The sequence below is a fragment of the Filicampus tigris genome, chromosome 22, assembly GCF_054856515.1.
Source record: "Filicampus tigris isolate MCC_2025a chromosome 22, RoL_Ftig_1.0, whole genome shotgun sequence".
Lineage (NCBI taxonomy): Eukaryota > Metazoa > Chordata > Actinopteri > Syngnathiformes > Syngnathidae > Filicampus > Filicampus tigris.
In genome coordinates, this window is record NC_141238.1 from 9,678,665 (window position 1) to 9,706,070 (window position 27,406).

Below are 27,406 nucleotides of genomic sequence, written 5' to 3' on the forward strand. Positions count from 1 at the left end.
GGTTGTTGATCATTTCTCTGAGAAACTTTTGGTGATGGTTTCTCACGCAACCTTAAATTCATGGTATTGCGACTTTTGGACGTTGATTGCAATCTAATATTTAAAAAGGAGAGCTCATTTGGTGAGCTGCAAGGGAAAACTCTGGGCTCCTCCACCTCACTGTCTGAGCTCCAAAGCTTTCCCCTATTCTCTAAAGTCAAAGGGGACTCAGAAGACCTTTCAGATGCAAGCCTTTTGGATTATTTGCACAAGGGATCTGGGTGTCTTCACTGTCAATCTGCTGTGACCTGGCTTCACTTGACTCGCTTGTGGGCAGTTCTTGCAACATGCCACTTTCTTCTGAGCTCCTTGTTGGTGGGTCCGGTATATGCCCCTCCCTTTCCCCTCCTCACCTGTTTCCTCTCCACCAATGACGGGTTTTGGAGGGAGATTTGAATTTTTCTGTAGGCTTTCAATTTGTTTGTTGCCTTCATTTCCGTTAATCTGTCCCATTTCTTTTCCGGCCTTCAATTTGTTGGCAAATGATTTTGGACAATTTCTGTAGAGGTGGTTTGATTCCCCACGGAGATTGCACTTTCTGCCATTGTTACATTCTTCAAACGTATGCCAAATTACTCAACATTTCCCACAAATTATTTTTTCGCATGCCTCTGCCAGGTGCCCGTGCTCACCACACTTGCGGCAGAGCTTGGGTTGACCCTGATAGTGTATGTAGCCTCGATTTTCACCCAAGATTATCATGGATGGGAGATGTTTCAGGCCCTGGAAGCCCTGGGGGTCCTGCCATTGCTGGATGGGTACCCGCCAAGGGCAATTCCAAATGGCGTCCGCATCCCTCACCTTCACAGCCGGACCTTTTACCGTGCAATATCTGCCCAGCCAAAAACAAATGTCATCTGCGTTAACTGAATTGAACATTCTGACAATAACTGTTTTAGCAGCATTATCAGTCAGTTTCTCAACGTTGAACACAGAAAACTGGGGTTTTACATTCTCATACCGGGACCAAAATTCTTGGAGGTTTATAGCGGAATTAAAGCTGACATCAAAACCTTTACTAGATGGTAATGTTATAATGCAGTTTAGCTGATCAGCTTTAAATTTTAAGGTCTGCTGGATGAGCTGCCTGAAGAAGTCCAACCGCGATATCCGCAGGGGTTCTCCATCCATCTCCTTAAAGGTAAAGCACACGCTGTGGTGCCTCCGCATGCCAGCATAAATAGCAGACATGGTGGGAGGACCACATAATACAAGACAACAATATTCTACTTATTTTAGCACTACCACTAATATAAAGACCGTTATTATCAACACAATCATTTGCAAATATATCCCCCTGTGAGCTAGCTCTCTGCTACTACAGACAGTGGAATTCAAAGCCAAAGGGGGTGATAACATTTGTAGACAAAAGGCCAAGAAGCGATAACTTCTGCTTGGTACAGGGGACTACTTCATTCCCGATGGGACGAGCTTCAGTGATGGTGACAAACGTCAAATAGCCATAACAAAAACATTTCCAGTCCAAACAAAAACTACACGCATTTTAGATAATGACGAGGCCAACTGTGTTGTTTGCCAGCCTGCAAATGAAACAAAAGCTGAGCAATTGCTGGGTACTGTGGGTCATGTGGCCCAAAGTGGTCCAATAGGATAGCAGCAATAAATGTAGAGCGGACATGTCTAGTGGACACTAATTTGTTTTTCGCTGAACCCAATAATATGTTTAGGGCTGTACAATAAATTGAAATGTTGACCTAGCGCAATAATGTAATTGTAAGACAGTGCCGTTTTATATATTTTTCTTCTAGGGATAAGGAATCTGTTAATATCAAAATCACGTCAACACCAAATCCAAACCTCAGGGGTTGTGTGCCCCCCCTGTGGCCTCTGCAATGGCAAATACGTTCTTTCCAAGCCACTGGTAATCACGTTGCTTCTGACCAAATATTGTGTGTGCGAAAAGAACATTCAGTTGTTTTTTTATGTCTGGCTGTTCAGAATGCCAAGGGGGAAGTACTGTGAGTAACTTGAAATGTCTTAATGTTTAATCGGTTTCCATGGTCGAAAAAATGAACTTTTTCATGAGTTTTTTCTGTATACATTTTCTGTATATTTTTCATCACTTTCAAATTATTTCTGCCACCACAGCAGGATTTTCTTTACAGAACAATGCCAACATTTTGTCAACGTCTGTCGATAGATGGACGTTTTTGTCATGATGGTGTGACAACATCGGTCACGTTTTCGGGATGGTAGAGGACCCAAATGCAGGGTGGCAGGAGAAGCAAGGGTTACTGAAGAAAATATTTACTAACAAAAACGAGCACAAACAAATCTTGAAAAGTCCAGAACTCTAAGTAGCAAAGAAAACACTAGAAAACCAAAACACAACTCCAGGAGACACAAAATAACATGACAGAGACAATGACCCAACAAGGACAGAATGAAAACTAGGAACTTAAATACAAGCATACTGACGAGACAACGAGAAACACCTGGAAGAGACACACAAGGTAGGAGGGAGCTGATTGGCCAACACTAGGGTGTGGAATGCACACAGGTGGACACAATCATTGACAAAAAAAGTATACAATACCGCTTTCGTCAAACTTTTTTGACAGGTTTGTAGACCGGAAGTAAACACCGCGACGTCATTTTGTAGTCCATAAGCCCCGCTCCTTTTATGACATCATATCCGTTTTAAATCCTGCCCCTTTGCTGTTGCCATGTTGCAGTCCATAAGCCCCACCTCTAACCACGCCCTTTTGTAGTCCATAAGTCCCACACCTAACCATGCGCTTTGATGACGTCATGTTGTAGTCCATAAGCCCCTCCCTAGCCCCGCTTCATTTCCTGTCAGCCATTTTGGCATTTCCTAGTCCAAGCCCCTTTAACACGTCATTTATGATTAACACCCCCTTCCGGTATGCCCAAATATGGACATTATGCTTCCGCCACGTTCAAGACATACAAGGCATGTTTTGAACAATGATGTCACCCCGGGCAAGTCCAGGCCTGTCCTGGCTGCCGCTATCTTTTCCGGCATGCCCAAATATGGATGAAAGAGATCATAATTCCGCCTCAACCAATGTAACAGAGGCACATGTACAGACATGTCCTGGCAGTCGCCATCTTTTCCGGTATGCCCAAATATGGGCATTATGCTTCCGCCTCATTCAAGGCATGTACAGACATGTTTTAAGGCAGCTGCCATCTTTTCCGGCATGCCCAAATATGGGCATTTGATGACCTCATACTTCCGCTTCATTCAAGGCATGTACAGACATGTCCTGGCTGCCGCCATCTTTTCCGTTATGCCCAAATATGGGTATCGTCTAACATCATACTTCTGCCTCGTTCAAGACATGTACAGACATGTTTTGGCTGTCGCCATCTTTTCCGGTATGCCCAAATATGGGTATGGATGACATACACACTTCCGCCTGTAACATGAAACAGGCTGTGGATCAAACACTCATCATCAAGGATTTATTTGGAAAGAAGACAACAGCCACCCACTGAATCATTGGAGTAATACCACGTCATCTTCACATTTGACTATGAAACAATTGAACTACACCTGTACAACATTGTGAATGATTCTTTGTTTTTTTTTAATGATTGAGAATAGCAACCCTTATTGTTCTAATACAGCTTGTTAGGGCATCTTCCATACAATTAAGACAACATAATTCTGAAAAGTCTGAGTGCAAAATACCATGTCATCTACAAATGTACCTATGAAACACCTGAACTACACCTGTACAACATTGTGAATGATTCTTTGTTTTTTTTTAAATTGACTGAGAATCGCAACCCTTAGTGTTCTACGACACTTTGTTAGGACGTTTCCCATACAATTATGAAGTGCCCACTTGATTGAATTCATCTTAGCGCAATACCACGTCATCTACACATGTGCCTATGAAACACCTGAACTACACCTGTACACCATTTAGCATGCTTGGTTCTGTTTTTTTAATGAGAATAGCAACCCTTATTGTTCTAATACAACATGTTAGGACGTTTCCCATACAATCGTGAAGTGCAAACCTGATTGAATTCATCTTAGCGTAATACCACGTCATCTACACATGTACCTATGAAACACCTGAACTACACTTGTACACCATTGTGCATGCTTGGTTATGTTTTTTAATGACTGAGAATAGCAACCCTTATTCTAATACAGCTTGTTAGGGCATCTTTCATACAATCATCAGGTTAGTGTACAATTAATCACATAATTGTGAAAAGTCTAAGCGCAGGCCATTTTCTGGTGTCAGCACAAAACTGTTGCCCCCCACCTGTGCTCGGAGCCTGCATGCCTTTTTAAAATACAGACAGATAGGCCTCACTCAGGTGTCTATGGGCTCCCCAGAATTGTGTGTGCGTATGATAAGTCTTACAACAAGGTGCTTTGTTCATCAGTGGTTATGCTTTTGCTTTCACGTTCTTAATTAGGAAGTTAGCCTTGGAAAATTGTGGGGGTGTAGGCCTATACAGATATTATCTCGTCAGGATGGGTGAGAAAACCAAATATTCCAAATAATAAGAATAAGAATAAGAATAAGAATGCCTTTATTGATCCCACAGTGGGGAAATTTTCATTGTTACAGTAGCAAAGATATAGGTCACACAGGGGCGGCGGCATAATGTGGCCATTAATGTATAACATTGACGGCAAACATTTAGAATCAAACCTATGTAGATATACGCAGTAACATGTGTATATACACATGTGTATACACACCAACCTACATCTACATAAAATATATGAGGAACACTCATTTCGGCCTGTACATAGTACAGAGGAAAAAATACTCTAAGTGACAGTGCTGCAGTGCTGTAGTGAAATGTAAGGAACAGCATTGGATAAAAATAAAACTAGACTAACAGTAGTGGGGAATGTTGAGTATTGCACGGTATTACAGTAGTGGGGAATATTGGGTATTGCACGATACGAGCTCAGGTGCAGGACTGCACAATTGCACTAATGACCGCCAGTTTGTAGAGACTACACAATGTTCTTGTTAAAGAGTCTGACAGCAGCAGGCAAGAAGGAACGGCGGAATCTCTCCTTTGCACAGCGAGGGTGTAACAGTCTGTCACTGAAGGTGCTGTGGAGTGCTGTTAGGGTGCCCTGGAGGGGGTGGTCCGGGTTGCCCAGCATTGATGACAGCTTGGCCAACATCCTCCTGTCCCCCACCGAGTCCACAGAGTCCAGGGAGCAGCCCAGGACAGAGCCGGCCCTCTTGACCAGTTTGTCCAGCCGCTTCTTGTCCCGGGCCGAGACGCCGCCTGCCCAGGTGACCGCTCCCTGGAAGATGACCGATGCAACCACCGAGTCATAAAAGTTCCTGAGGAGTGTCCCCTGAACCCCAAAAGACCTCAGTCTCCTGAGTAGGAAGAGTCTGCTCTGACTCTTCCTATAGAGGGCGTCTGTGTTGTCGCACCAGTCCAGTTTATTGTTCAGATGAACACCCAGGTACTTGTAAGTTGAGACTCTCTCAACATCTGTTCCCCGGATGTTCACTGGTGCAGGTGAAGAGTGCTGGCGCCTACCGAAATCCACCACCATTTCTTTGGATTTCCCCGCATTGATCAGGAGGCGGTTCTGCTGGCACCAGTCCACAAAACCCTGAGTAAGTTCTCTGTACTCCCGATCATCTCCGCCTGTGATGAGGCCGACAATCGCAGAGTCTTCAGAGAACTTCTGCAGGTGACAGGTAGGGGTGTTGTAGTTGAAGTCCGAGGTGTAGAGGGTGAACAGGAAGGGAGCCAAGACAGTTCCCTGTGGGGCCCCCGTGCTGCAGAGGAGCACGTCAGACACACAGTCCTGTGTCCTCACATACTGTGGCCGGTTTGTGAGGTAGTCCTGGATCCATGTGGTGAGGTGGTGCGCCACCCCCGCCCGCTCCAGCTTGTCTCCCAGTAGGGTGGGCTGGATGGTGTTGAAAGCACTGGAGAAATCAAAGAACATGATCCTCACAGTGCTCCCCGCCTTCTCCAGGCGGGAGAGTGAAGTGTGGAGGAGGTAGATGATGGCATCATCCACACTGATGCCAGGCTGGTATGCGAACTGGAGTGGGTCCATTGAGGAGCTCACCAGGGGGCGCAGGTGGACAAGGACCAGTCTCTCCAGGGTCTTCATCAGGTGAGACGTCAGCGCCACCGGTCTGAAGCTGTTGAGCTCCTTCGGGTGGGGGGTCTTTGGCACCGGGACCAGGCAGGATGTTTTCCATAGCTGGGGGACCCTGCCCAGCTTCAGGCTCAGGTTGAACATGTGCTGGACAATTCCACACAGCTGGTCTGCGCAGGATTTGAGGAGCTGGGGGCTGATGCCATCTGGACCCGCTGCCTTCCTCGCCTTCATCTTCTTCAGCTGGTTCCTCACCTGAGATGTTGTGAAGGCCAAGGCTGGACAGGAAGGAGTGGTGGCTATCTGGTGTAGCTGGGAGCTGGAGACTGTGGAGAAAAGAGGGGAGGGGGTGACACGCCCAGCAGGAGGAGTAGGTGGAGACTGCAGCAGGAGAGACGGAGTGGAGGCAGGCATCTGATCGAACCTATTGAAAAAGAGATTTAGCTCATTTGCCCACTGCAGGTCCCCCCCAGTCCGGGTCTTGGGTTGTCCGTGGCCTGAGATGATCTTCAGGCCCCTCCAGACTCCCCTGGCGTTATTCTGCAGCAGCTGCTCCTCCATCCTCTTCCTGTAGGACCTTTTCCCCTCTCTGATCCTCTTCCTCAGCTGGCGCTGCACAGTCCTCCGCTCCTCTATGTTGCCTGACGCAAAAGCCCTCCTCTTCTCCTTCAGGAGAGCTTTTATGTCTGGTGTGATCCAGGGTTTGTTGTTGGAGAAACACCTTACTGTCCTGGTGGGTATGGTGTTCTCCATGCAGAAATTTATATAGTCTGTAACAGTGTCCGTTAGACTACTAATGTCTTCCCCGTGAGCATCGCTGAATACTTCCCACACAGTTGTGCTGAAGCAGTCCTTTAAGGCCTCCTCGGCCTCTCCAGACCATCTCTGAACCGTGCGGGTCACAGCTGGCTGCCTGCGGACCAGAGGTTTGTACACAGACTGGAGAGCCACCAGGTTGTGATCAGCTTTGCCCAGCGGGGGGAGGGGCAGTGATGTGTATGCCTCCTTGGTGTTGGCATAGAAAAGGTCCAGTGTTTTATTGTCTCTGGTGTGGCAGGTGACATACTGTGTGAATGAAGGCAGAGAGGAGGAAGGGGAGGCATGATTGAAGTCACCAGAGATGAGTACCAGGGCATTTGGGTGCTGTGTTTGTAGCCTGCTCACTGCTGCAGTCAAGACATCACAGGCTGTGTCGCTGCTGGCAGCTGGTGGGACGTAGACAGTCACCGCGATCACGTGACTAACCCATGACCTTTCAAATAGTAAATTAAGAGTCAAATGCAGAGAGGTATGAACGATATGAACGGAGCGGCACGAGAAGAAGAAGAATCTCAGTGGAGCACCATCTCAAAGAAACTCAGAGACAAACAGACCATAAAAAATGGACAGTAAGTACATACTTTAAAATACTTCTCCTAGTTTCATGACTAACACAAGTTTATGTCATCTAAATGTGATCTTGTTTTACATTTAACTGAACGCACATGAAAAAAAAAATTCGGAAACCTCTACACATTAATTAATAAATTAATCTGTCGGTGACTTAATGAAAGTGCTCCACACACGATTCACCGCCTCCAGCCAATTTCCAGCAGCCAATCATATTGCTGCTGGGCGTTTCCTGCATGACCTCCACCTCGGGTCTACTCCTGTAACAAAACATTTTCCGCTAAGGCCTTATCTACACGTAGCCGGGTTTTTTTAACAACCGTATCTCCCCCCGCCTGCGTTGGAATACACATGAAAAAAACGCATCCATGCGTAACCGCAGAAGTGCGTTTTCAAACGCACGCCAAGCCTCTGGGTGGCAGTAGTTAGCGAAATACCGTCCATTCAGAAGGAACATCTGTCCTTTGACGTCACTTCTGCGAAACCAAAACACGGCATCAAACTCGTTCGGGAGAACCGACAAGAGGTCAGAATTGTTTTTAAACCTTTCACTGAGAAGCAGTGGTTGGTTGCGGACAAATAAGTAAGCAAAAAGCGCATCGAGAATGGCTACAACTAACGCAGCGTCGTGAGAATCCATGTTGACCCTAAAGAAAACACAAGTCGCGCAAGTGACGTCGGAGCAATTTGTCTCACCGTGACGACGTGAATCTCCGGCTATACCCGTCCAGACGAAAACGCCGATCAGGAGATATCCGGAGATATCTGAAAATCTCCACTGCGGCCGGCGTTTTGCGTTTTCACTGAAAAAACTCCGGGGACGTATGGATGACAGGGCTAACTGCAGACCTATATCCGGCGTTTTCAAAAAACCCGACAACGTGTAGACAGGGCCTTAATCATTCCTTCCTATTTGTGCTAAACGGTCCACAGCCTCCACACGGGACGCCCATGCCTACTAAGGACAACGACATTATTTATTAAGTCTTTGTGTCCCGATTATTTCGTATCGGCACGCGTTGATGCTTCGCGGCCTTGTTATCTTATTTTACCTTAGCTTAGCTTCGCTCGCTAGCCGCTAACAAAGAGAAGCACACGACTCACCGTCAAACAGCGATCAAGAAGTGCGCATTCGTTGCGATTGTCGTGTGGAGATGAGTGCAATGACGACAACAAAGTACGAGGAGGAACTTTGTGGAATAAAAGAAGAGAACGAGCAACACCTTCAACTGTTGGGCGCAGTTTGCACGCAGCCTAGTGTTGTGCTACACGGAGCAGGTTTGTACACTTCACTTCACGTCTTTCTTTCGTTAAAAATATGCAAGTCACATGTGTCTGTATTTCAATGTAATCTTCTTTACCAGTGTATGGTAATGATGGTCAGGTGACGTTGTTAGGGGAAATGCGTACAGGGTTTTTGTTTCTTTATTTTTATTCATTGCCTTTGGCTATCACCTGTACAGCTCTTCTGTACTCAAAGCGCTTCACACAGTTGCCTCATTTACCTACTGATGACGCATCATCAGAAGCAACCGGGATTCAGTATCGAAACCCCCCAGTATAAAATATACAGTTTTTTGGTCACGATGGTGTGACAACATCTTTTTGTTACGGTTATTAGTCATAAATATGCATTCCCCCAACCTGACTTAGTGCCCCACGTGTTGAGAGCAACTATCCATGTTTCCCTTAACTATGGCCGTTTGTATCAACAAAGCTCAGTCACAGCACTGACAAACGGGCCGTTTCAGCAGCCTGCAATTATGTACGTCACTAACCACACACTAATCCGTCCCTTTTTGGTAGTAGTCCCTCACTCAGCGCGAACTCCGCCCTCAGCCGGCATACAATTGAGTCGCTTACAGGACACCATGGAAGCCAGAAAAGCCCGTCGGAGCTGCTCTGTACAAGAGTGCACAAAGGACAACAAACACTTTTTTCTTCTCCCTCCATCCAAGCCACAGAAAGGCTTGTGGTTGAGGTTTATTTCTAAATCGAATTGTGTCCAAAGACCTCCTAAAACGTGTGTTAGTTTGTGGCAAACATTTTGCTGATGACTGTTTCAGCAATTTGGGACAATACAAATGTTGATTCGCTGGACATATTTGGCTTTACCCGGGATCAATACCAACTCTCTCTGTAACTGGAAGTAATCCTGTCCAAGTAAATCTATTTTCGGAGCAATTTCCTTCAGATGTGATATATTGTGGACTTGTTTGAGTCGTTAGCTTCGCGGCTAACAGCCCAACATCGATGCTATCTCGAAGCGCGTGAATATATCACGTGTTGTGAAAGTCTTTACAGTTATAAATGAATGAATGCTATTTGTAATTTAGCTTCATCAATGTCTCTTTCCAATCCTTGACTTGAGCCTTATTTGCTAATGTATTTCCGAATCTCGTGCTGCTGTCGACATTGTTTTTGTCTGTAATCAAAAACTAAGTTGGCATGCTAAAATGTTTAATTACTGACTTTTCCTCCCAGCAATGTATATATTGTAGCAAGTCAATGAAGACAGTTGAGTGATCAACACAGTTTTTATGCTTTTTATATTTGTAGTTCATCTGTTTTATTTGTTTTACTAAATGTGTTGGTAACAGGCCAGCACAACTCAGTCAGTCCAATCATTTGCTCAGCAGTCCCCCATTCAAGTAGCAGTGGTTCAACAGGCCATTGTTCACCCCCTCTCAAGGAGTGTTGCCTGCCAGACGGACATATTATTATAACATTACTTGTGTGGTTGTTAGTAGAGCTGTCCCGACTAGTCGGCATAGTTGATGTGGCTGATGACGTAAATACGTTGGGACGCACAACATACCGTAGACGTCAAGCGTCGATGACGTAAAATACGTCGGCGCGTACGTACGCTCGAGTGTCGATGACGTAAATGCGTCAACGCGTGCATTGTATCGGTTGTAAATATAGCGGGCACAGTAGAAATGGCGGAGGCGCCGGATACCGCTAAAAAAGCGGACAAAAACGTCCAAAGTATGGACATACTTCAAAGAAAGGTTGAGCGAGTTGGTCGTCTGCACCCTCTGTAAAGCTGAGTTGGCGTACCACAGCAGCACATCAGCCATGAACGAACACCTTAAGCAACGTCACTCAGGAGTACTACTGAAAGACGAGAGAAAGCAGAAAGATGGAGTATCCTAAGTCCAGCTAACTAACTAATATCCCTCGGTTTTACTGAAATTGTTGTTGTGTCCGACGTATTAAGGTGCATTGTCAAGTTTGATTTCTCGAAGCAGCAAGTGGCAGTCAAAGTTACGCCGTGTTGTGTTTCAACTTTGTGCATTATGTAGCTAACGTTCGTGGAGCTATTTCACTCCAGTCAAATTGGGTTGGTGCTTGTAGGTAATGTTATATTGGCTCCGCTGCTCTATGTACGTATAAACAGTAACACGCCACATCAGTTATCTGCTCCGGAAAGCTCTCTGTGCACAGGGCGCAGCACAGCATGCAGATCGTATATTATATATAGGATGATGTCCTCCTCCCGCTGCTAAAAAAAAAAAAAAAAAACCTAGAGGAAACACTGGCCTGCTAACCATAGTCCGTGACTGTACTAATGTATAATGTGTGCTTTTTCATTGTTATAATACTTAAGTATGCACTGCTTTATCTGTTTCAGGTTTAAGCAAACTGATGTTATTTATTTTTTAGTCATTTATTTTTGTTAGTTCTTTTACTTGGGCTGTTCACACATGCACGCACACATTTTTTTATCGTTATTAATAGATGAATACCTCATTCATGTTCACACATCATGATGCCTTCCTAAAAGAGATGTCACTGTTCATTCAATTTCAAAAGTTTTTTTTTTTTACTTTAATAAACAAAGAATTTAAATAAGATTTCAGAAGTGTTTTTTGGAATTAATAATCGTCATGGTCTGTAAGTATATAGTTTATGAGGATTGCACCATGCAGCTTTTCAATAAATGTCCAGTCTGCACTAAGAAATGTGATGTGAGGACCCAGCGGCTTGGAACGTATCTATCGGTGAAGCAGTCCTGCCCACATTGCACATTTTGCAGACAGTGGAATAGCCAACCTGTCCTGGGGAGCACGCCGGCTGGGAACATACACTTGTCTCCAGCTGTGTACCTTCATTCAATTTGAAAAGGTAATTTTTTTCCAAAATAAACATATACTTTTAAAGCACTCATAGAGCGCAGACTTCTGCTTAGCAAAACAATCATATTCTTGACTGATTTTCTAGTTTTACTCTCCACAAACAAACACAACCAGCAGCATAACCTCTTTGGTGGACATAATAAAAATGTGAGTGGATTATTTTTACATCAATTTAAATGTATTTTATTTCTTTTCCACACCAACAGGTCTTCAAAGCAATGAACCTCCAGATTATTAAGTATGAAACATTTTGCCGGCATTCCAGATCTTTTATTGAATCGGCAGTTGTTAATCACTGGAAAGTCCAGCAAGATGAGATTCTGCAGCGGCTGTGAGAAGAAGGGAAAGTTATGCTTGGCGGTGACATGAGGGCTGACTCCCCAGGTATTATGTTACTGGAATATTGCAAATATATGAAGACTGGAGACCGACGTTAAAAAGTGCACACTGATTTCAATATTTGAACAAACTATTTTAACAGGTCACTCAGCAAAGTATGGGAGTTATTCCATGATGGATCTTAAGACAAACAGTTGTGGACTTGCAACTGGTCCAGGTGAGATTTTGAAATGTGTTAACCTTGTCGAGTGGATTGACCATTGAAAATCAAAGTCCATTTTGTGTTTTCTCAATTTGTTTTTTCTATGTTGCCAGAGTGATGAGGTTGGTGATAGCTACCATAAGGAGAAAGAGGGCCTTAAGAGTAGCCTGGCACTGATGGAGTCGCGTGGCATCACCATTGACTGCATTGTCACAGATCGTCATCCACAAGTGCAAACGTTTCTAAGGGAGCAAAAGACAACACACTACTATGATGTCTGGCACATGGCAAAAGGTGTTTATATTTTCTGTCTGTTGATAACACCTCATGTTTCCCCTCCTCACAGGTTAAGGGTGTGGGTATCATCCTTGACAGCACTTTATAATTCAAATAAGACATCAATAACGCCACTCACTCAGCCCACTTCCACATTTGCAACATGAACCGTTTCAACAATTATCCCACATCAAACACCACCTAATTCCTTGTGACCAGACATGTCATCTGCCACGTGGATAGATGCAACTCAAATCTCCTTTTTTTCTCTGCCACCGATATCATTACCCAAACTCCATCCTACATGGTAGTGCAAAAAATGGCTTGTTATATTACTAAATGGATTGTCTGTTTTCCTCACTGTAGGAATTGCAGAGAAACTGATCAGCAAGACGAAGGGCTGCGAAAAACTCAAAAAGTGGATGAAGAGCATCAACAACCACATCTACTGGACTGCAGCTTCCTGTACATCTGGTCCGGAGAGAATTTCAAGGTGGAATGCGATTCTGAACCACGTGTGAAACATCCACACACACGAGGATCCTCTTTACCCAATTTGTGAGCATGAAATCCGCTAGACAACGGACAAAAACAAATGGCTCCAAGCAGGTATATTACCAATGCAGACAACTACACAGCTACAGTGAATTCCACCTGAGATCAAATTGTACTATAAAATATATTATTTTCTAAAATGATGTTTCCATGTCGTTCACAGAATAACCAGCTTTTGACAAGTTGGCAAGGTTGCTTTAAAAAAAACAACAAAAAAAACGAACGCTGAAGGATGTTGTAAAACTAAGCCCTCACCTACAAACTTCATCTTTGGAATCTTTTCATTCCTTCATCCTTCGTTTTGCCCCCCAAAATGTTGTCTTTCCCTTCATTGGAATGCTATGCAGGTGAAAAAAAAATTGTATTATAATTTGACACATATAATTCCAATTGTATTCATTATTACTATTATTCACACATTTTCCGAATGCTTCAGGCTATATCTGGCTGCAATGCATTACAATGAAAATGCTGAGCGACCACATGTAGAGACAGTATGAGAGGCCCGATAAGGAAAGGGTTGTTGCCAGCTATGTGTCTAGGTTCAGACGAGGGCACGTTTGAATCCGGTGTACAGGCTGTCGTCCTCTGGAAATTCAGAGCCGATGTGAAGGACCACACATGCTGGAATAACCACCCGAATTGTGCGCCCAAGGAGTCCCCAGCACCAGCTCACAAAAGAACGATATGCCAGATACCTGAAAAGACTACAATAAATTCCTTTTTTCAGTGTGGTCATCGCATTATTAATTTTAATTTCACTAATTTCTGTTACTAATGTCAGATTTTTTTTTTCTCACAATTTTGTTTTTTATTCATAAGACTGTAAATTAAATCCTTCTCAAAACATATCTTACCGGTAAATTGTTCTGTAGTGCAGTGGCCCGTAATCTGCTCTGTAAATCTGCATAGCATTTTGCAACGAGTACACGTTCAGGCAGACAGCCCCCAATCCTGGATGGTCAGCCATACACTGCAATTCTCCTTCAACTTCACAAAGTCTTCTTCTGGTATATAGTAAGTATAATATTGAGGTGTGATACAAATAACAAATTTAATCGTAGTGGAATGATACCATGGAAATTTCCCGACAGCAAATATTTTCTGCTTCTGTTGGCATAGTGGCACACTTCCCAAAGAGGCACCTATCAAAAAGCACAAGGCAGATGAGATGAGAATACCCAGTACTGAATAAGCCACATGGATAAGGCCCAGTGAAATAAGAATAAGAAGGCCTTTATTGATCCCACAGTGGGGAAATTTTCAGTGTTACAGCAGCAAAGATATAGGTCACACAGGGGTGGCGGCATAATGTAGCCATTAATGTATAACATTCACGGCAAACATTCAGGATCAAATCTATGTAAATATACGCAGTAACTATGTGTATATACACACCAACATACATCTACATAAAAAGTATGAGGAACACTCATTTAGCCTGTACATGGTACAGAGGAAAAATACTCTTAAGTGACAGTGCTGCAGTAAAATGTAAGGAACAGCATTGGATAAAAATAAAACTAGACTAACAGTTGTGGGGAATGTTGAGTATTGCGCGATATAAACTCAGGTGCAGGACTGCTCAAATGCACCAATGTCCGCCAGTTTGTAGAGACTTCACAATGTTCTTGTTAAAGAGTCATGATGATGCATTTAAAGAAGCATGAGATAGGGTGAGGGAAAAGTGAGTACATATTGGTTCATGGTCTCCTTGTCTCCATTCTGCAGCTTCATCTGTCAATTTTGCCAAGCAGCCACAAGCCAAAGGTCACATGATGTGCAGAAAAGGGATGCCAGTTTCTCCGCTGCCCCATTTGTCCTACTTAGGAAGTTATTCGAAAGTGGCGACACATTTACAGTCGCAAGGAAAAGTGGTGGTGTAGAACATTTGTTATGAGGATATGAAGAAGACGAGGCCCATAACATTTGTCAGTAAGGATATGTGTTTAGACCACATATGGTAAATGGGCTGTCACTTATATAGCGCTTTTCTACCTTGGGTACTCAAAGCGCTTTACACTGTACCTCATCTACCTAATGATGACGCAGCATCAGGAGCAACTGGGGGTTCAGTATCTTGCTCAAGGATACTTCGACATGGTCACAATGGCCGGGGATCGATCCCACAACCTCCGGATTGGGAAATGATCACTCTACCACTGAGCCATATCGCCCCATGAGCCATGCTGCCCCACATGTGTGTCAAAGTCTGAGTCAAGGCCCGCGAGAAGGTTTTCTATGGCCCCTGCAATGATATTGATTTATCATTAGAACCGGCCCGCAGACCGCAGCAAGCTTGTGTGAGTAGCAGATGTGATCGGGTCATTCTCGCCTGCCGATAACGTCACGCTTTAAAATATATTGTAGCGTCTTGCAAGAACACAGACGTAGTTTAATTATCACATTCTTATTAGTCCAACCGGCTACTTTGGGCAGCAGCCGACGCCAATACAGTACGACAACCGTTCAGTCAAAAAAGAGCAACGGCTCTCCTCTTCATCCTCCGCACGATGCATTCATTAACCTCAGAAACAACACAACTTGGCAAGACACAAATTCACAGATAACCAAATTCGTTACACGGTTTCTGTAATATATTTCTTTGCATCAATGTTTGCCACCCCTGGCTGTTGTTATAACGAAAATTTCCGCTACTTTTGCGAGGATCGTCCTTTGGCCGTCTACGGGCCGACTGAAGACTTCACGTCACTTTTCGTGGCTTTCAGAATCGGATTGTGGTGAAAAGTTATTCGGAGTAAAACACGCTTCATTAAGAAATACTTCATGTGATTGATAAATTTATTGAGTTTCGGTGTAGTGCTGAGATGTCCCACACTGTGAGCAGGCATTGAACACTCCTCGAGAGCTAAGTGTTGATAGCGAGAGACATGGTTTCTTTTGTTTTTCCTCCTTCGACACAGCTAGCTAGTAGTTTGTTCGTGCCAGCAAACTCATTAGTTGCAGATTGCCCGTGTTTCACCACATTTTGTTGTTGTGTGTAAATGTTAAAAGGTGAGTTTAATCATCTAGGTTCGTGTCAGGTAACTGCTGTACATAATAGCCTGGATATGTTCTCGTGAGTGATGTCACGTTTATTAACATTAGTGAGTTATTTCGGCTAGTATGCTTACTATTCTAGTGATGAAACGTGTAAATGTGCATTTTATGTATTGTTTGGCTGTTAAATTTCTTAATACAGTGAATTGTAATGTTTAGGCATATTGTTAACTAATGGATATGCATTGGATAATGTTGCTAGGTTATTCTTTGTCTGTGTTGTTGCAGACCACAATAAATAGATCAAGTGTAATACGGGCCTGTGTTTTCTGACAGGAGCACCCACATTTAAACCTTGCCACTCTAAAATAGTCAGCTGGAAACATCATACCAATCAGATGATCCTCTTCGTTTTATTTCACATTATGTACAGTTCATACAATCTTGCAGCCCGAGTCAACCAGAAAATTGTTTCCAGTTTGGCATGAGAAACGCAAACGTTCCACTGAAGCGGAAGTGACATACGAGCTGCCTCGCAAAAGTAGCAGTAATGTACTGTGTTTTATTTTTTATTTAGTAATTCCGAACATAAAAACACAACATCCAGGGGGGTGACAAACATAGAGGCAAAGAAATATATTACAGAAATATAAAGCGTGACATCATCAGCAGGCGCGAAGGACCCGATCCAATCTGGACATTTTAAAACATTTCAATGAACATCAGTCCGGCCCTCAGCTTGTCGCGTTCTTTTTTAATTGGCCCTCCGTCCATTTGACTTTGACACCCCCGGTTTAGACCATTTGTTAAAGCCTGTATCTATTTTTTCTTTCAGGATTTGTGATGTATGTTTGCAAACATGGGTGCAGAAAGCACTGCCACTACCACTGCTGTGCATGAAGGAAAGCACAGCTGGTTTCACACCTCAGCACCTGCTACACTCGGCTACACTGCAAAAAACACTATCTAAATTTAATAAATAAGTACTTGCCCTTTTTTAATAGTATGGCATATCACTGTATACTTTGCATGTGGTTTGTGTGAGTGGATTATTGATGTTTCTTTATGTTGACTGCTGGCTGTAAAATAAATTGCCCCTTGCGGATAATAAAATTCACCTTGACTTTGTCTTGAGAGTATCCAGACTAAAAACAAGTGAAATTATCTGCCAGTGCAGTAAGATAATTACATTTAGTAAGATTTTTTGAAATAAGAAAATGAAAGAATTTTAGGCTCTACAAACCAAGTAAGAAATAAAAGACAAATCTTAAAACAATATTTATAATTTTACAAGTTCTGCTCTTGCATAGCATATTATTCTCAAAACAAGATCCAAAAGACTTTTCGGCTTGATATTAGATTCTAAGTCTAGGTTAGGTAGCTGATTTTTGCAGTGAGGCCCCATCCACCCTCACCCAGCAGAAGGCCCAGCACCCTTTTACACCTCAAGCCATAATGAACCATCTGACCCCTCTCGAGGCCACACTACAAACCAGAGCTGGGCATACTGCCTATGTGACGGACCGGTCCACCTATCTGCCCATGATGGACGCCCATTTTGCAGGTGATGAATGATAGACTGGAAACTTAAAGAATAGTTGGACTAAGCATAGACGGAAGCCCATTTTTCCCCCCCATCTATGTACCGTATTTTTCGGACTATAAGCCGCGACTTTTTTCCTAGATTTTGAGCCCTGCGGCTTATTGTCCGGTGCGGCTATTCTGTGGATTTTTCTTCCACCGCTCGGGGCGCTCTAACCGGAATGACAGCACAATTCAATACAATACATTTCCGATTGACTGGATGTGACTGCAGGTGGAGGAGTTCAACAGGCGAGGCCGCCTTGGACTAGGTTATTGGTGCTGTAATGCTTTGATTCTATGTTTTCCTAGAGGTCCGTGAAGTGCACATGAATGCGATTGGCTGATGTTACGTCTGTTCTGTTGTTTTGTTGTGAAATGCTATTGTTGATTTAGCACGTCTGATTGAGCACAATGTGTGTTAGATTGGCTGACTTTATTAACATAAAACAAGAAAGGTGCATATGTAGAATGTAGTAGAACAATAGATGGTGGAGTCTGGTGGACATTAGCTGACAAACTGGAACGACAGTCAGCAGTGAAATGAAGATAAGTACTGTTTATTTTCTCTTGGTTCTTCTGTTTTAATCAGCAACGTTTCTGCAGTGTTAAGAGGCACTGTGAGGAAAGAATCTGCTCATGTACATACATGTACATTTACAGTTCATAATCGTTCTATAAATGCAGTAAATATAACCTGGTGGCTCTCCAGTCTGTGCACAAACCTCTGGTCCGCAGGCAGCCAGCTGTGACCCGCAAGGTTCAGAGTTGGTCTGGAGAGGCCGAGGAGGCCTTAAAAGACTGCTTCAGCACAACTGTGTGGGAAGTATTCAGCGATGCTCATGGGGAAGACATTAGTAGTCTAACGGACACTGTTACAGACTATATAAATTTCTGCATGGAGAACACCATACCCACCAGGACAGTAAAGTGTTTCTCCAACAACAAACCCTGGATCACACCAGACATAAAAGCTCTCCTGAAGGAGAAGAGGAGGGCTTTTGCGTCAGGCAACATAGAGGAGCGGAAGACTGTGCAGCGCCAGCTGAGGAGGAGGATCAGAGAGGGGAAAAGGTCCTACAGGAAGAGGATGGAGGAGCAGCTGCTGCAGAATAACGCCAGGGGAGTCTGGAGGGGCCTGAAGATCATCTCAGGCCACGGACAACCCAAGACCCGGACTGGGGGGGACCTGCAGTGGGCAAATGAGCTGAATCTCTTTTTCAATAGGTTCGATCAGATGCCTGCCTCCACTCAGTCTCTCCTGCTGCAGCCTCCACCTACTCCTCCTGCTGGGCGTGTCACCCCCTCCCCCCTTTTCTCCACAGTCTCCAGCTCCCAGCTACACCAGATAGCCACCACTCCCTCCTGCCCAGCCTTGGCCTTCACAACATCTCAGGTGAGGAACCAGCTGAAGAAGATGAAGGCGAGGAAGGCAGCGGGTCCAGATGGCATCAGCCCCCAGCTCCTCAAATCATGCGCAGACCAGCTGTGTGGAATTGTCCAGCACATGTTCAACCTGAGCCTGAAGCTGGGCTGGGTCCCCCAGCTATGGAAAACATCCTGCCTGGTCCCGGTGCCAAAGACCCCCCACCCGAAGGAGCTCAACAGCTTCAGACCAGTGGCGCTGACGTCTCACCTGATGAAGACCCTGGAGAGACTGGTCCTTGTCCACCTGCGCCCCCTGTAGAGCTCCTCAATGGACCCACTCCAGTTCGCATATCAGCCTGGCATCAGTGTGGATGATGCCATCATCTACCTCCTCCACACTTCACTCTCCCACCTGGAGAAGGTGGGGAGCACTGTGAGGATCATGTTCTTTGATTTCTCCAGTGCTTTCAACACCATCCAGCCCACCCTACTAGGAGACAAGCTGGAGCAGGCGGGGGTGGCCCACCACCTCACCACATGGATCCAGGACTACCTCACAAACCGGCCACAGTATGTGAGGACACAGGACTGTGTGTCTGACGTGCTCCTCTGCAGCACGGGGGCCCCACAGGGAACTGTCTTGGCTCCCTTCCTGTTCACCCTCTACACCTCAGACTTCAACTGCAGCACCCCTACCTGTCACCTGCAGAAGTTCTCTGACGACTCTGCGATTGTCGGCCTCATCACAGGCGGAGATGATCGGGAGTACAGAGAACTTACTCAGGGTTTTGTGGACTGGTGCCAGCAGAACCGCCTCCTGATCAATGCAGGGAAATCTAAAGAAATGGTGTTGGATTTCGGTAGGCGCCAGCACTCTTCACCTGCACCAGTGAATATCCGGGGAACAGATGTTGAGAGAGTCTCAACTTACAAGTACCTGGGTGTTCATCTGAACAAGAAACTGGACTGGTGCGACAACACAGACGCCCTCTATAGGAAGAGTCAGAGCAGACTCTTCTTACTCAGGAGAGTGAGGTCTTTTGGGGTTCAGGGGACACTCCTCAGGAACTTTTATGACTCGGTGGTTGCATCGGTCATCTTCCAGGGAGTGGTCACCTGGGCAGGCGGCGTCTCGGCCCGGGACAAGAAGCGGCTGGACAAACTGGTCAGGAGGACGGCTCTGTCCTGGGCGTCTCCCTGGACTCTGTGGACTCTGTGGGGGACAGGAGGATGTTGGCCAAACTGTCATCAATGCTGGCCCACCCCCTCCAGGGCACCCTAACAGCACTCCACAGCACCTTCAATGACAGACTGTTACACCCTCGCTGTGCAAAGGAAAGATTCCGCCGTTCCTTCTTGCCTGCTGCTGTTAAACTCTTTAACAAGAACATTGTGTAGTCTCTACAAACTGGCGGACATTAGTGCAATTGTGCAGTCCTGCACCTGAGCTCACATCGTGCAATACCCAATATTCCCCACTACTGTAATACCGTGCAATACTCAACATTCCCCACTACTGTTAGTCTAGTTTTATTTTTATCCAATGCTGTTCCTTACATTTCACTACAGCACTGCAGCACTGTCACTTTACGAGTATTTTTTCCTCTGTACTATGTACAGGCCAAAATGAGTGTTCCTCATACTTTTTATGTAGATGTATGTTGGTGTGTATATACATGTGTATATACACATGTTACTGCTTATATTTACATATGTTTGATCCCGAATGTTTGCCGTCAATGTTATACATCAATGGCTACATTATGCCGCCGTCCCTGTGTGACCTATATCTTTGCTGCTGTAACAATGAAAATTTCCCCACTGTGGGATCAATAAAGGCATTCTTATCTTATCTTATAAAAGTTTTCAACATAGATAGGTGCGGCTTATATAAATGTGCGGCTTATTTAAGTTTTTCCCCAAAATGTTCTAAAAAATAGAGTGGGTGCGGCTTGTAGCCCCGAAAATACGGTAATTGGCTATTTTTGACATTACAGCTGACCGTCACCTATGTGATTGAAGATGTCTACCTGAAATGGTAAAATGTTCTGTTTTTATTATGTAATCCCTTTTTCATGTTAAATGACTAGTTGTATTGCCCTGTTCACATAGTGTCACTATAGTGTGTGTTCTTGTCTTGTTCCCACAGTGTTCAAAAGTAAATTGTTTGAGAAAGTACTGTATGTCTTCATTGGAAACAAGAATGTGAAACCTTGGCGTCAAATAGCCTTGTGTAGCGCTGTCATAAAGTGTCCAGTAACTGGATTATAACTGCACAATGTCCTATTCATTATTTAAATCAAACATTAAAAAAAAAGACATTCTCTTGCTCAGGAATGCAGTGTTATCCAATTCACACTTAGTTGACTGTAAACCACGTTCCAAATTAAATGTTTGGAGGACATGGGCGGGCATTATTTAGCCTGGGTCCAAATGACAACATGCCTCCTTTTTATTATACACACTAAACATTTTTTAAAGTTGCTTTTCTGAAACGCTTTGGTCATCATATGGTGAAGCTAAAACGTTCACTCTGTTACTAACTCTCAACACGTGGGCTGTATCTAAAAAACTTAGGCGTTTTGGAAACTTCCTGCGTCTTCCTGCCAGAGTGACGTCGCCTTTGAGGTGAGGGGGTGTTCCCGTTCTTAGAATGGGGCGTTTCCGTCAAAAACGGGAACGCCAATTTGTGGCTGCAGCTGGACCATATTGTACTGCATTACAGTCGATGTCACACGAATGGCTCTATACACCTCTGTATATCGAGATGGCAAGGAGGAGGGGTCTAACGTAGGTATGAGAGTTGGAAGGGCTAAATGAAAAACATGCACTAACACAAAAGACAACGATTGCAAACAAAAAAAACAAACAAGGACTGACCAACACTAACACAATACAAGGACTGGCCACGTCACTCGCAGCCAGCCCCGACCACCAGCATCCCAGTCTCTCTTAAACTGATTGCTTGGCGCCACACCTGAAAGTACAGTAATTGACTAAATTGGTTAGGGTGGCTGTACCGGTGACCAAGGCCACCAATCAGGGCAGAGCAGGGGAGAGCACCCACACACACAACTTAAACGGCCCAAAACACAATGTGGGCCGTAACAGACGTTTAAAGCAATAAATATTTGATGGTTAGTAGGTGAGGGCAGCCCTGCCTGCAAGGGCTTCAAAATAAGGCTTTGATGTTCATTTATTATTTAGAAGGCGTTTGCGCCTTGACGGTTCAGAACGGATGGATGGGTGACGTATTCTTGGAAGCTTTCATATTAACTTTTGCTTTTGCAGTGCTTAAATTTGAGTGAGGTTTGTACACCGTCATAGATGCAGTCATCATCTTAAAGGGGCTCGTGTATATACGAGGCCAGTTCCGCTTTTGACGGGGTCACCGCTCAGAAAGGTACGTCAGACCGTGTGCAAGTCTTTCCACAAATAACCAACAAAAATTCATCAGGAAGTGAATTTGCAAATGCCAAACAGTATGTCGTAATCTTAACTTATCTGGCTCTCATAATAAACCATTCTAAATATGAACTATAATAATACCATGTGCATGTGCTTCTTGTCTTGCAGACATCAGTGAATATGTTTATCCTCACATTAAAGAGGAAGAGGAGGACGAAGAGATCCCCCACTTTAAAGAGGAAGAGCAGCAGTCTCCTTTTGTTAAACAGGAGGATGAGCGAACGCGCTCCTGCATAAAAGAGGAAGGAGAAGAGTCCCCCTACATCAAAGACGAGGAGGACCAGGATATCTGCAAGTCGACTCATGTATCTTTGAAGAGTAAAGATGAAGGTCAAAGTGAGGTGAGCAGAGGGGTGGAGCCTCCAAGCAACAGCTCATGTCAACACGTGACAACAGACGGTGATGGGGACCACTGGGGAGGATCACAAGGAGACGGCCTCCGACCTCCACCATCAGAAAGTGATGAGTCGTCATCAAATGGTGATGATGATGAAGAATGTGAAGGTGATATGACATGTAACAATGACAACAAATGCTGTAAATGTTCTAAGTGTGGGGAAACTTCTGCTTTCAAGAGACGCTTAAAACACATGAGAATGCACTCTTTAGAAAAACCTTTCGCCTGCTCAGTTTGTGGCCAAATATTCTCTCAGAAGGGAAGCTTAATAAGTCACACCAGAACACACACTGGTGAGAAACCTTTTACCTGCTCAGTTTGTGGCCAAAGATTCTCTCAGAAGTCAAACTTAAAACAACACATAAGAACACACACTGGTGAGAAACCCTTTGCCTGCTCAGTTTGTGGCCAACGATTCTCTCAGAAGGGACACTTAAAATGTCACACCAGAACACACACTAATGAGAAACCTTTTGCCTGCTCAGTTTGTGGCCAAAGATTCTCTCAGAAGGGGAGCTTAATAAGTCACACCAGAACACACACTGGTGAGAAACCTTTTGCATGCTGGGTTTGTGGCCAAAAATTCTCTCTTAAGTCATTCTTAAAACTACACCTAAGAACCCACACTGGTGAGAAACCTTTTGCATGCTCAGTTTGTGGCCAACGATTCTCCCAGAAGGGACACTTAAGACGTCACACCAGAACACACACTGGTGAGAAACCTTTTGCCTGTTCAGTGTGTGGTCAAACATTCTCTCGGAAGTCAAACTTAAAACAACACATAAGAACACACACCGGTGAGAAACCTTTTGCATGTTCACATTGTGGACAAATGTTCTCTCATAAATTAAGCTTAAAAATACACACAATAACACACACTGGTGAGAAACCTTTTTCCTGCTCAGTTTGTGGCCAACGCTTCTCACGGAAGGTTTCTGTCAAGAAACACAAGTGTGCTGGCGACAACTGCAATAATCAAGAAGTCTTAAATGAAAATGTGAATGTTTAACAGCTAAAGTATGTAACGTGATAATTATTTTCAAAATCTGCATTGTGTTATTCAATGTAGGGATGTTCGATTTTGCCTAACAAGAAAATCCCGATTATTTTCTCTCAAACCCGATTTTCCTATTACGATTACAATTTCTTTGTCAAATAAAAATAATGAAAAATGAAGTACTTTGAATGTCTTTTATTTAAACTTATTTTTTCTTTCTTTGAACTAAAAATGCCAGTTAATTTAATTTAATACACAGAACACTGCTTTGGGATTAACAGCATTTTACTTAAACAATAGATTTCAGATCTGTTCTTAATCAAACCAATAATGAAAGAAGAAAGTGCATATACCATCTGAAACGAAATCATCAACACATGAGAAGGTAGACAGTAGGGATGTGCGCGACTATTCATTTAATCGTTTAACCGTCTACGATTTATTAAACGTTTAGTATTTTACTAGTCGGTTAAACGTTGCATTAAGAATCACGCATCTTGTTCCTCACGCCTCAGTCTCTGTGAACAAGCTGAGCGCCAAGAGAAAGAGAATTGTTTAACCCCAAACCACCCTGCCCGCCCGCACGCACACATAGTAGGGGGCAGGGACACTAGGTTTGAGGAAGAACAGTAAATTCTGAAGATGTCGAAGCTACCACGAAAAACAACGGCACCGTTTGGCAGTATTTTGATGCAGCAGATGACAACAAGGTCGTCTGTAGGCTTTGTAAGCATAAACTAGCTTACAACCACTCTCCCGGAGCGCCGAGAAACCACATCCAAAGCAGGTCGATGGCGGCGGGGCCAGGCAGACGAGCATGAGTGCGTTTGCTCCTGCCAGGCGCTGCGATGCTCACCGCACAGCAAAGATTACCCAACTAATTTGTAAAATGACGCGATATGCTGCCGCTTTCTTTTGTTGAGGGCAAACGGTTCGAAACATTAATGCTGTATATCGAGTCTGAGTACGTGGTGCCAAGTCGCAATACAATAACGCCCCAACTCGAGAGTAGCCATAACCAAATGAAAGAGGAGATGCTACGAGCGTTTGAGCGGGTCAGCTATGTGGCCAATGCCTTTACTACAGATGGATGGACGTCCATAGCCACCAAATCTTACATGACTATAACGTGTATAACGTATGTGGACGAAGGACATTTCCGCAATTGTGTGCGTCAGTCATGTGCCTTGGAGGAAAGACACACAGCTGAAAACTTGGCTGCTCTCCTGCGGAGTGTGATGGGTACGTGGGCACTAGAAAATAAAGTCGTCGCCTGTGTGCATGATAATGCACCTAACATAGCGAATGAGACCCTGCTGGACTGGGAGTCAGTACCATTACTCATTACATTATTCATAATAAATGCCATGCATTGCATTGGCAAATGTATCAGAAATGTATTTCTCTTTCAATTCTTCACTTTTAGTCAGTTGTTGTTACATCAATAGAATTTAAATTAACAAACTGTCCTTAATATTTGGGCTGAAATAGCTCCTACTGTAAACACACAAAACATTTGCATTTTAAACTTTGAATTCAATATGTATTAAATTTCAAGTTTTCTTGCTTATAAACTATTCGCAAATAAAATTTGCGACTAGTCAGCGGGCAAATTAGTCGAAACTCCCACCCCAGATATATATATATATATATATATATATATATATATATATATATATATATATATATATATATATATATATACCCTTTTTCGATATCTTGCACTGCATTGATATTTTCACTTTAACTTTGTTGTACAACAATTAGTAATGATTTAATAACAATTACTATGATTAATAATAGTAATACATGAGGCAGCGGTCGTGGTATAAGCGGAAGTGACGCAACCGCTGCCGCAAATCGCGCTTGCTCTTAAAAAAAATCGCGCTTTCTTGCTCTTTTTTATTTTTTACCTGAGCACACGCGGCACTGCATCTTCCTGAATTTGTATCAAATGTACTCAAAAGACCCAACACAGACGCCTATCGCTACTTTTGTTGACTTAATATCTTATGTTAAATCTCCGTCTACGCTGTAAATCGTCTCAGGGCCTGGCCTGGCCTGGCCTAGCATATCTTAGCTTGGCTTAGCTTGCAATCCGCTAACAAAGAGGACGTGTTTGGAATCCACACATCGCTCAGCAGAAATCCAGCGTGAGCTTGAAGTGCAGTGATTGTTGAGTGAAAATGTGCTCAAGAACGACAGCAGAATACGAGGAAGAACTTTGTGGAGCAAAAGAGGACAACGACTCTGTTTTCAAGATGTCCCCTGTTGGCTCACGCAGAGCAGGTTTGTTCACTTCAAGTTCTAACTCTCGATTGTGAAGAGTCGCCCACGCAAAGACGGTCGGCCATCTTAGATCGCGGTTAAAATATGTTTGTAATGTCTACACACAGCGGCACGGTGGTCAACTGGTTAGCACATCCGCCTCACGGTTCAGAGGTCGTGGGTTCGATCCCGGCTCTGGCCTCCCTGTGTGGAGTTTGCATGTTCTCCCCGTGCCTGCGTGGGTTTTCTCCGGGTACTCCGGTTTCCTCCCACATTCCAAAAACATGCATGGCAGGTTGATTGATCACTCTAAATTGCCCCTAGGTGTGATTGTGAGTGCGGATGTTTGTTTGTCTCTGTGTGCCCTGCGATTGGCTGGCAACCAATTCAGGGTGTCCCCCGCCTACTGCCCAAAGACAGCTGGGATAGGCTCCAGCACGCCCGCGACCCTTGTGAGGATAAGCGGTATCGATAATGGATGGATGGATGGATGTCTACACACAATCTGTTCTATCTTTGTAATGATTTTCTGGCACAAACTTCAGAGCAAACTTAATGTCTGTGTGCGTGTGTGTGTTTTAGTCGAATAAAACGGTGTTTTTCAAATTGTGTGCCGCGGCACAGCAGTGTAGCGGCGACATGAAGACACGGACTCATCTTCACCTCCACACGCTGGGTGAACAGTAAGGAGCTAATGTTGTTGTGCTAGCACCTTTTGTTTTAACGGCCTGAAGCTAGTTGTTGCTAAACTTCCGGTGTCCCAATCCTACCTTTAGCCGGTGAGGGAAGCGGGGGTCTCCAATCTGCCTGCTGCTGCAAGCCGCCGTCTCTCTCCCTCCTGAGACTCGAGTTTAGCGTCGCTAAATGTCCGAAATACAACCAGTCGGGGTTCGTGTGCGCATTCATGTAGGATTTATCACAATTGTCTCTCATGTCATTATCAATTTGAGGGGTGAGAACCTGAATTTGATCTAGAGAAACTATCAGCAGCTTCTTCAGAAAATGCTGAGTTACATAAGTTCGGGTAGAACATACTTATTTATTTGGCTATTAAAATTGGATCGGTTGCATTCTTCCTTGTTTATCAATAAACATCTGATAAGATAAGATAAGAAGGCCTTTATTGATCCCACAGTGGGGAAATTTTCAGTGTTACAGCAGCAAAGATATAGATCACACAGGGACGGCTGCATAATGTAGCCATTAATGTATAACATTCACGGCAAACATTCAGGATCAAACCTATGTAAATATACGCAGTAACCATGTGTATATACACATGTAT

The 27,406-nt window shown here is 44.1% G+C and overlaps 1 protein-coding gene and 1 pseudogene across 2 annotated transcripts; both read left to right on the forward strand.

Annotated features, from left to right (window-relative positions):
• Positions 1 to 7,879: 7,879 nt before the first annotated feature.
• On the forward strand, positions 7,880 to 13,776 carry LOC147126938 (uncharacterized; annotated as a pseudogene). The gene is made up of 7 exons (XR_015084872.1): positions 7,880 to 8,809; positions 11,483 to 11,652; positions 11,877 to 12,054; positions 12,152 to 12,226; positions 12,325 to 12,505; positions 12,854 to 13,096; positions 13,206 to 13,776. The product of XR_015084872.1 is annotated as an uncharacterized LOC147126938 (transcript).
• Positions 13,777 to 22,530: 8,754 nt separating this feature from the next.
• LOC147126939 (uncharacterized) lies at positions 22,531 to 24,035 on the forward strand (the record flags this gene model as incomplete). Its single annotated transcript, XM_086023078.1, has 1 exon — positions 22,531 to 24,035. A coding segment is annotated over one exon (1,335 nt), but the record flags the coding sequence as incomplete, so codon positions are not given.
• Between the last annotated feature and the right edge of the window lie 3,371 nt (positions 24,036 to 27,406).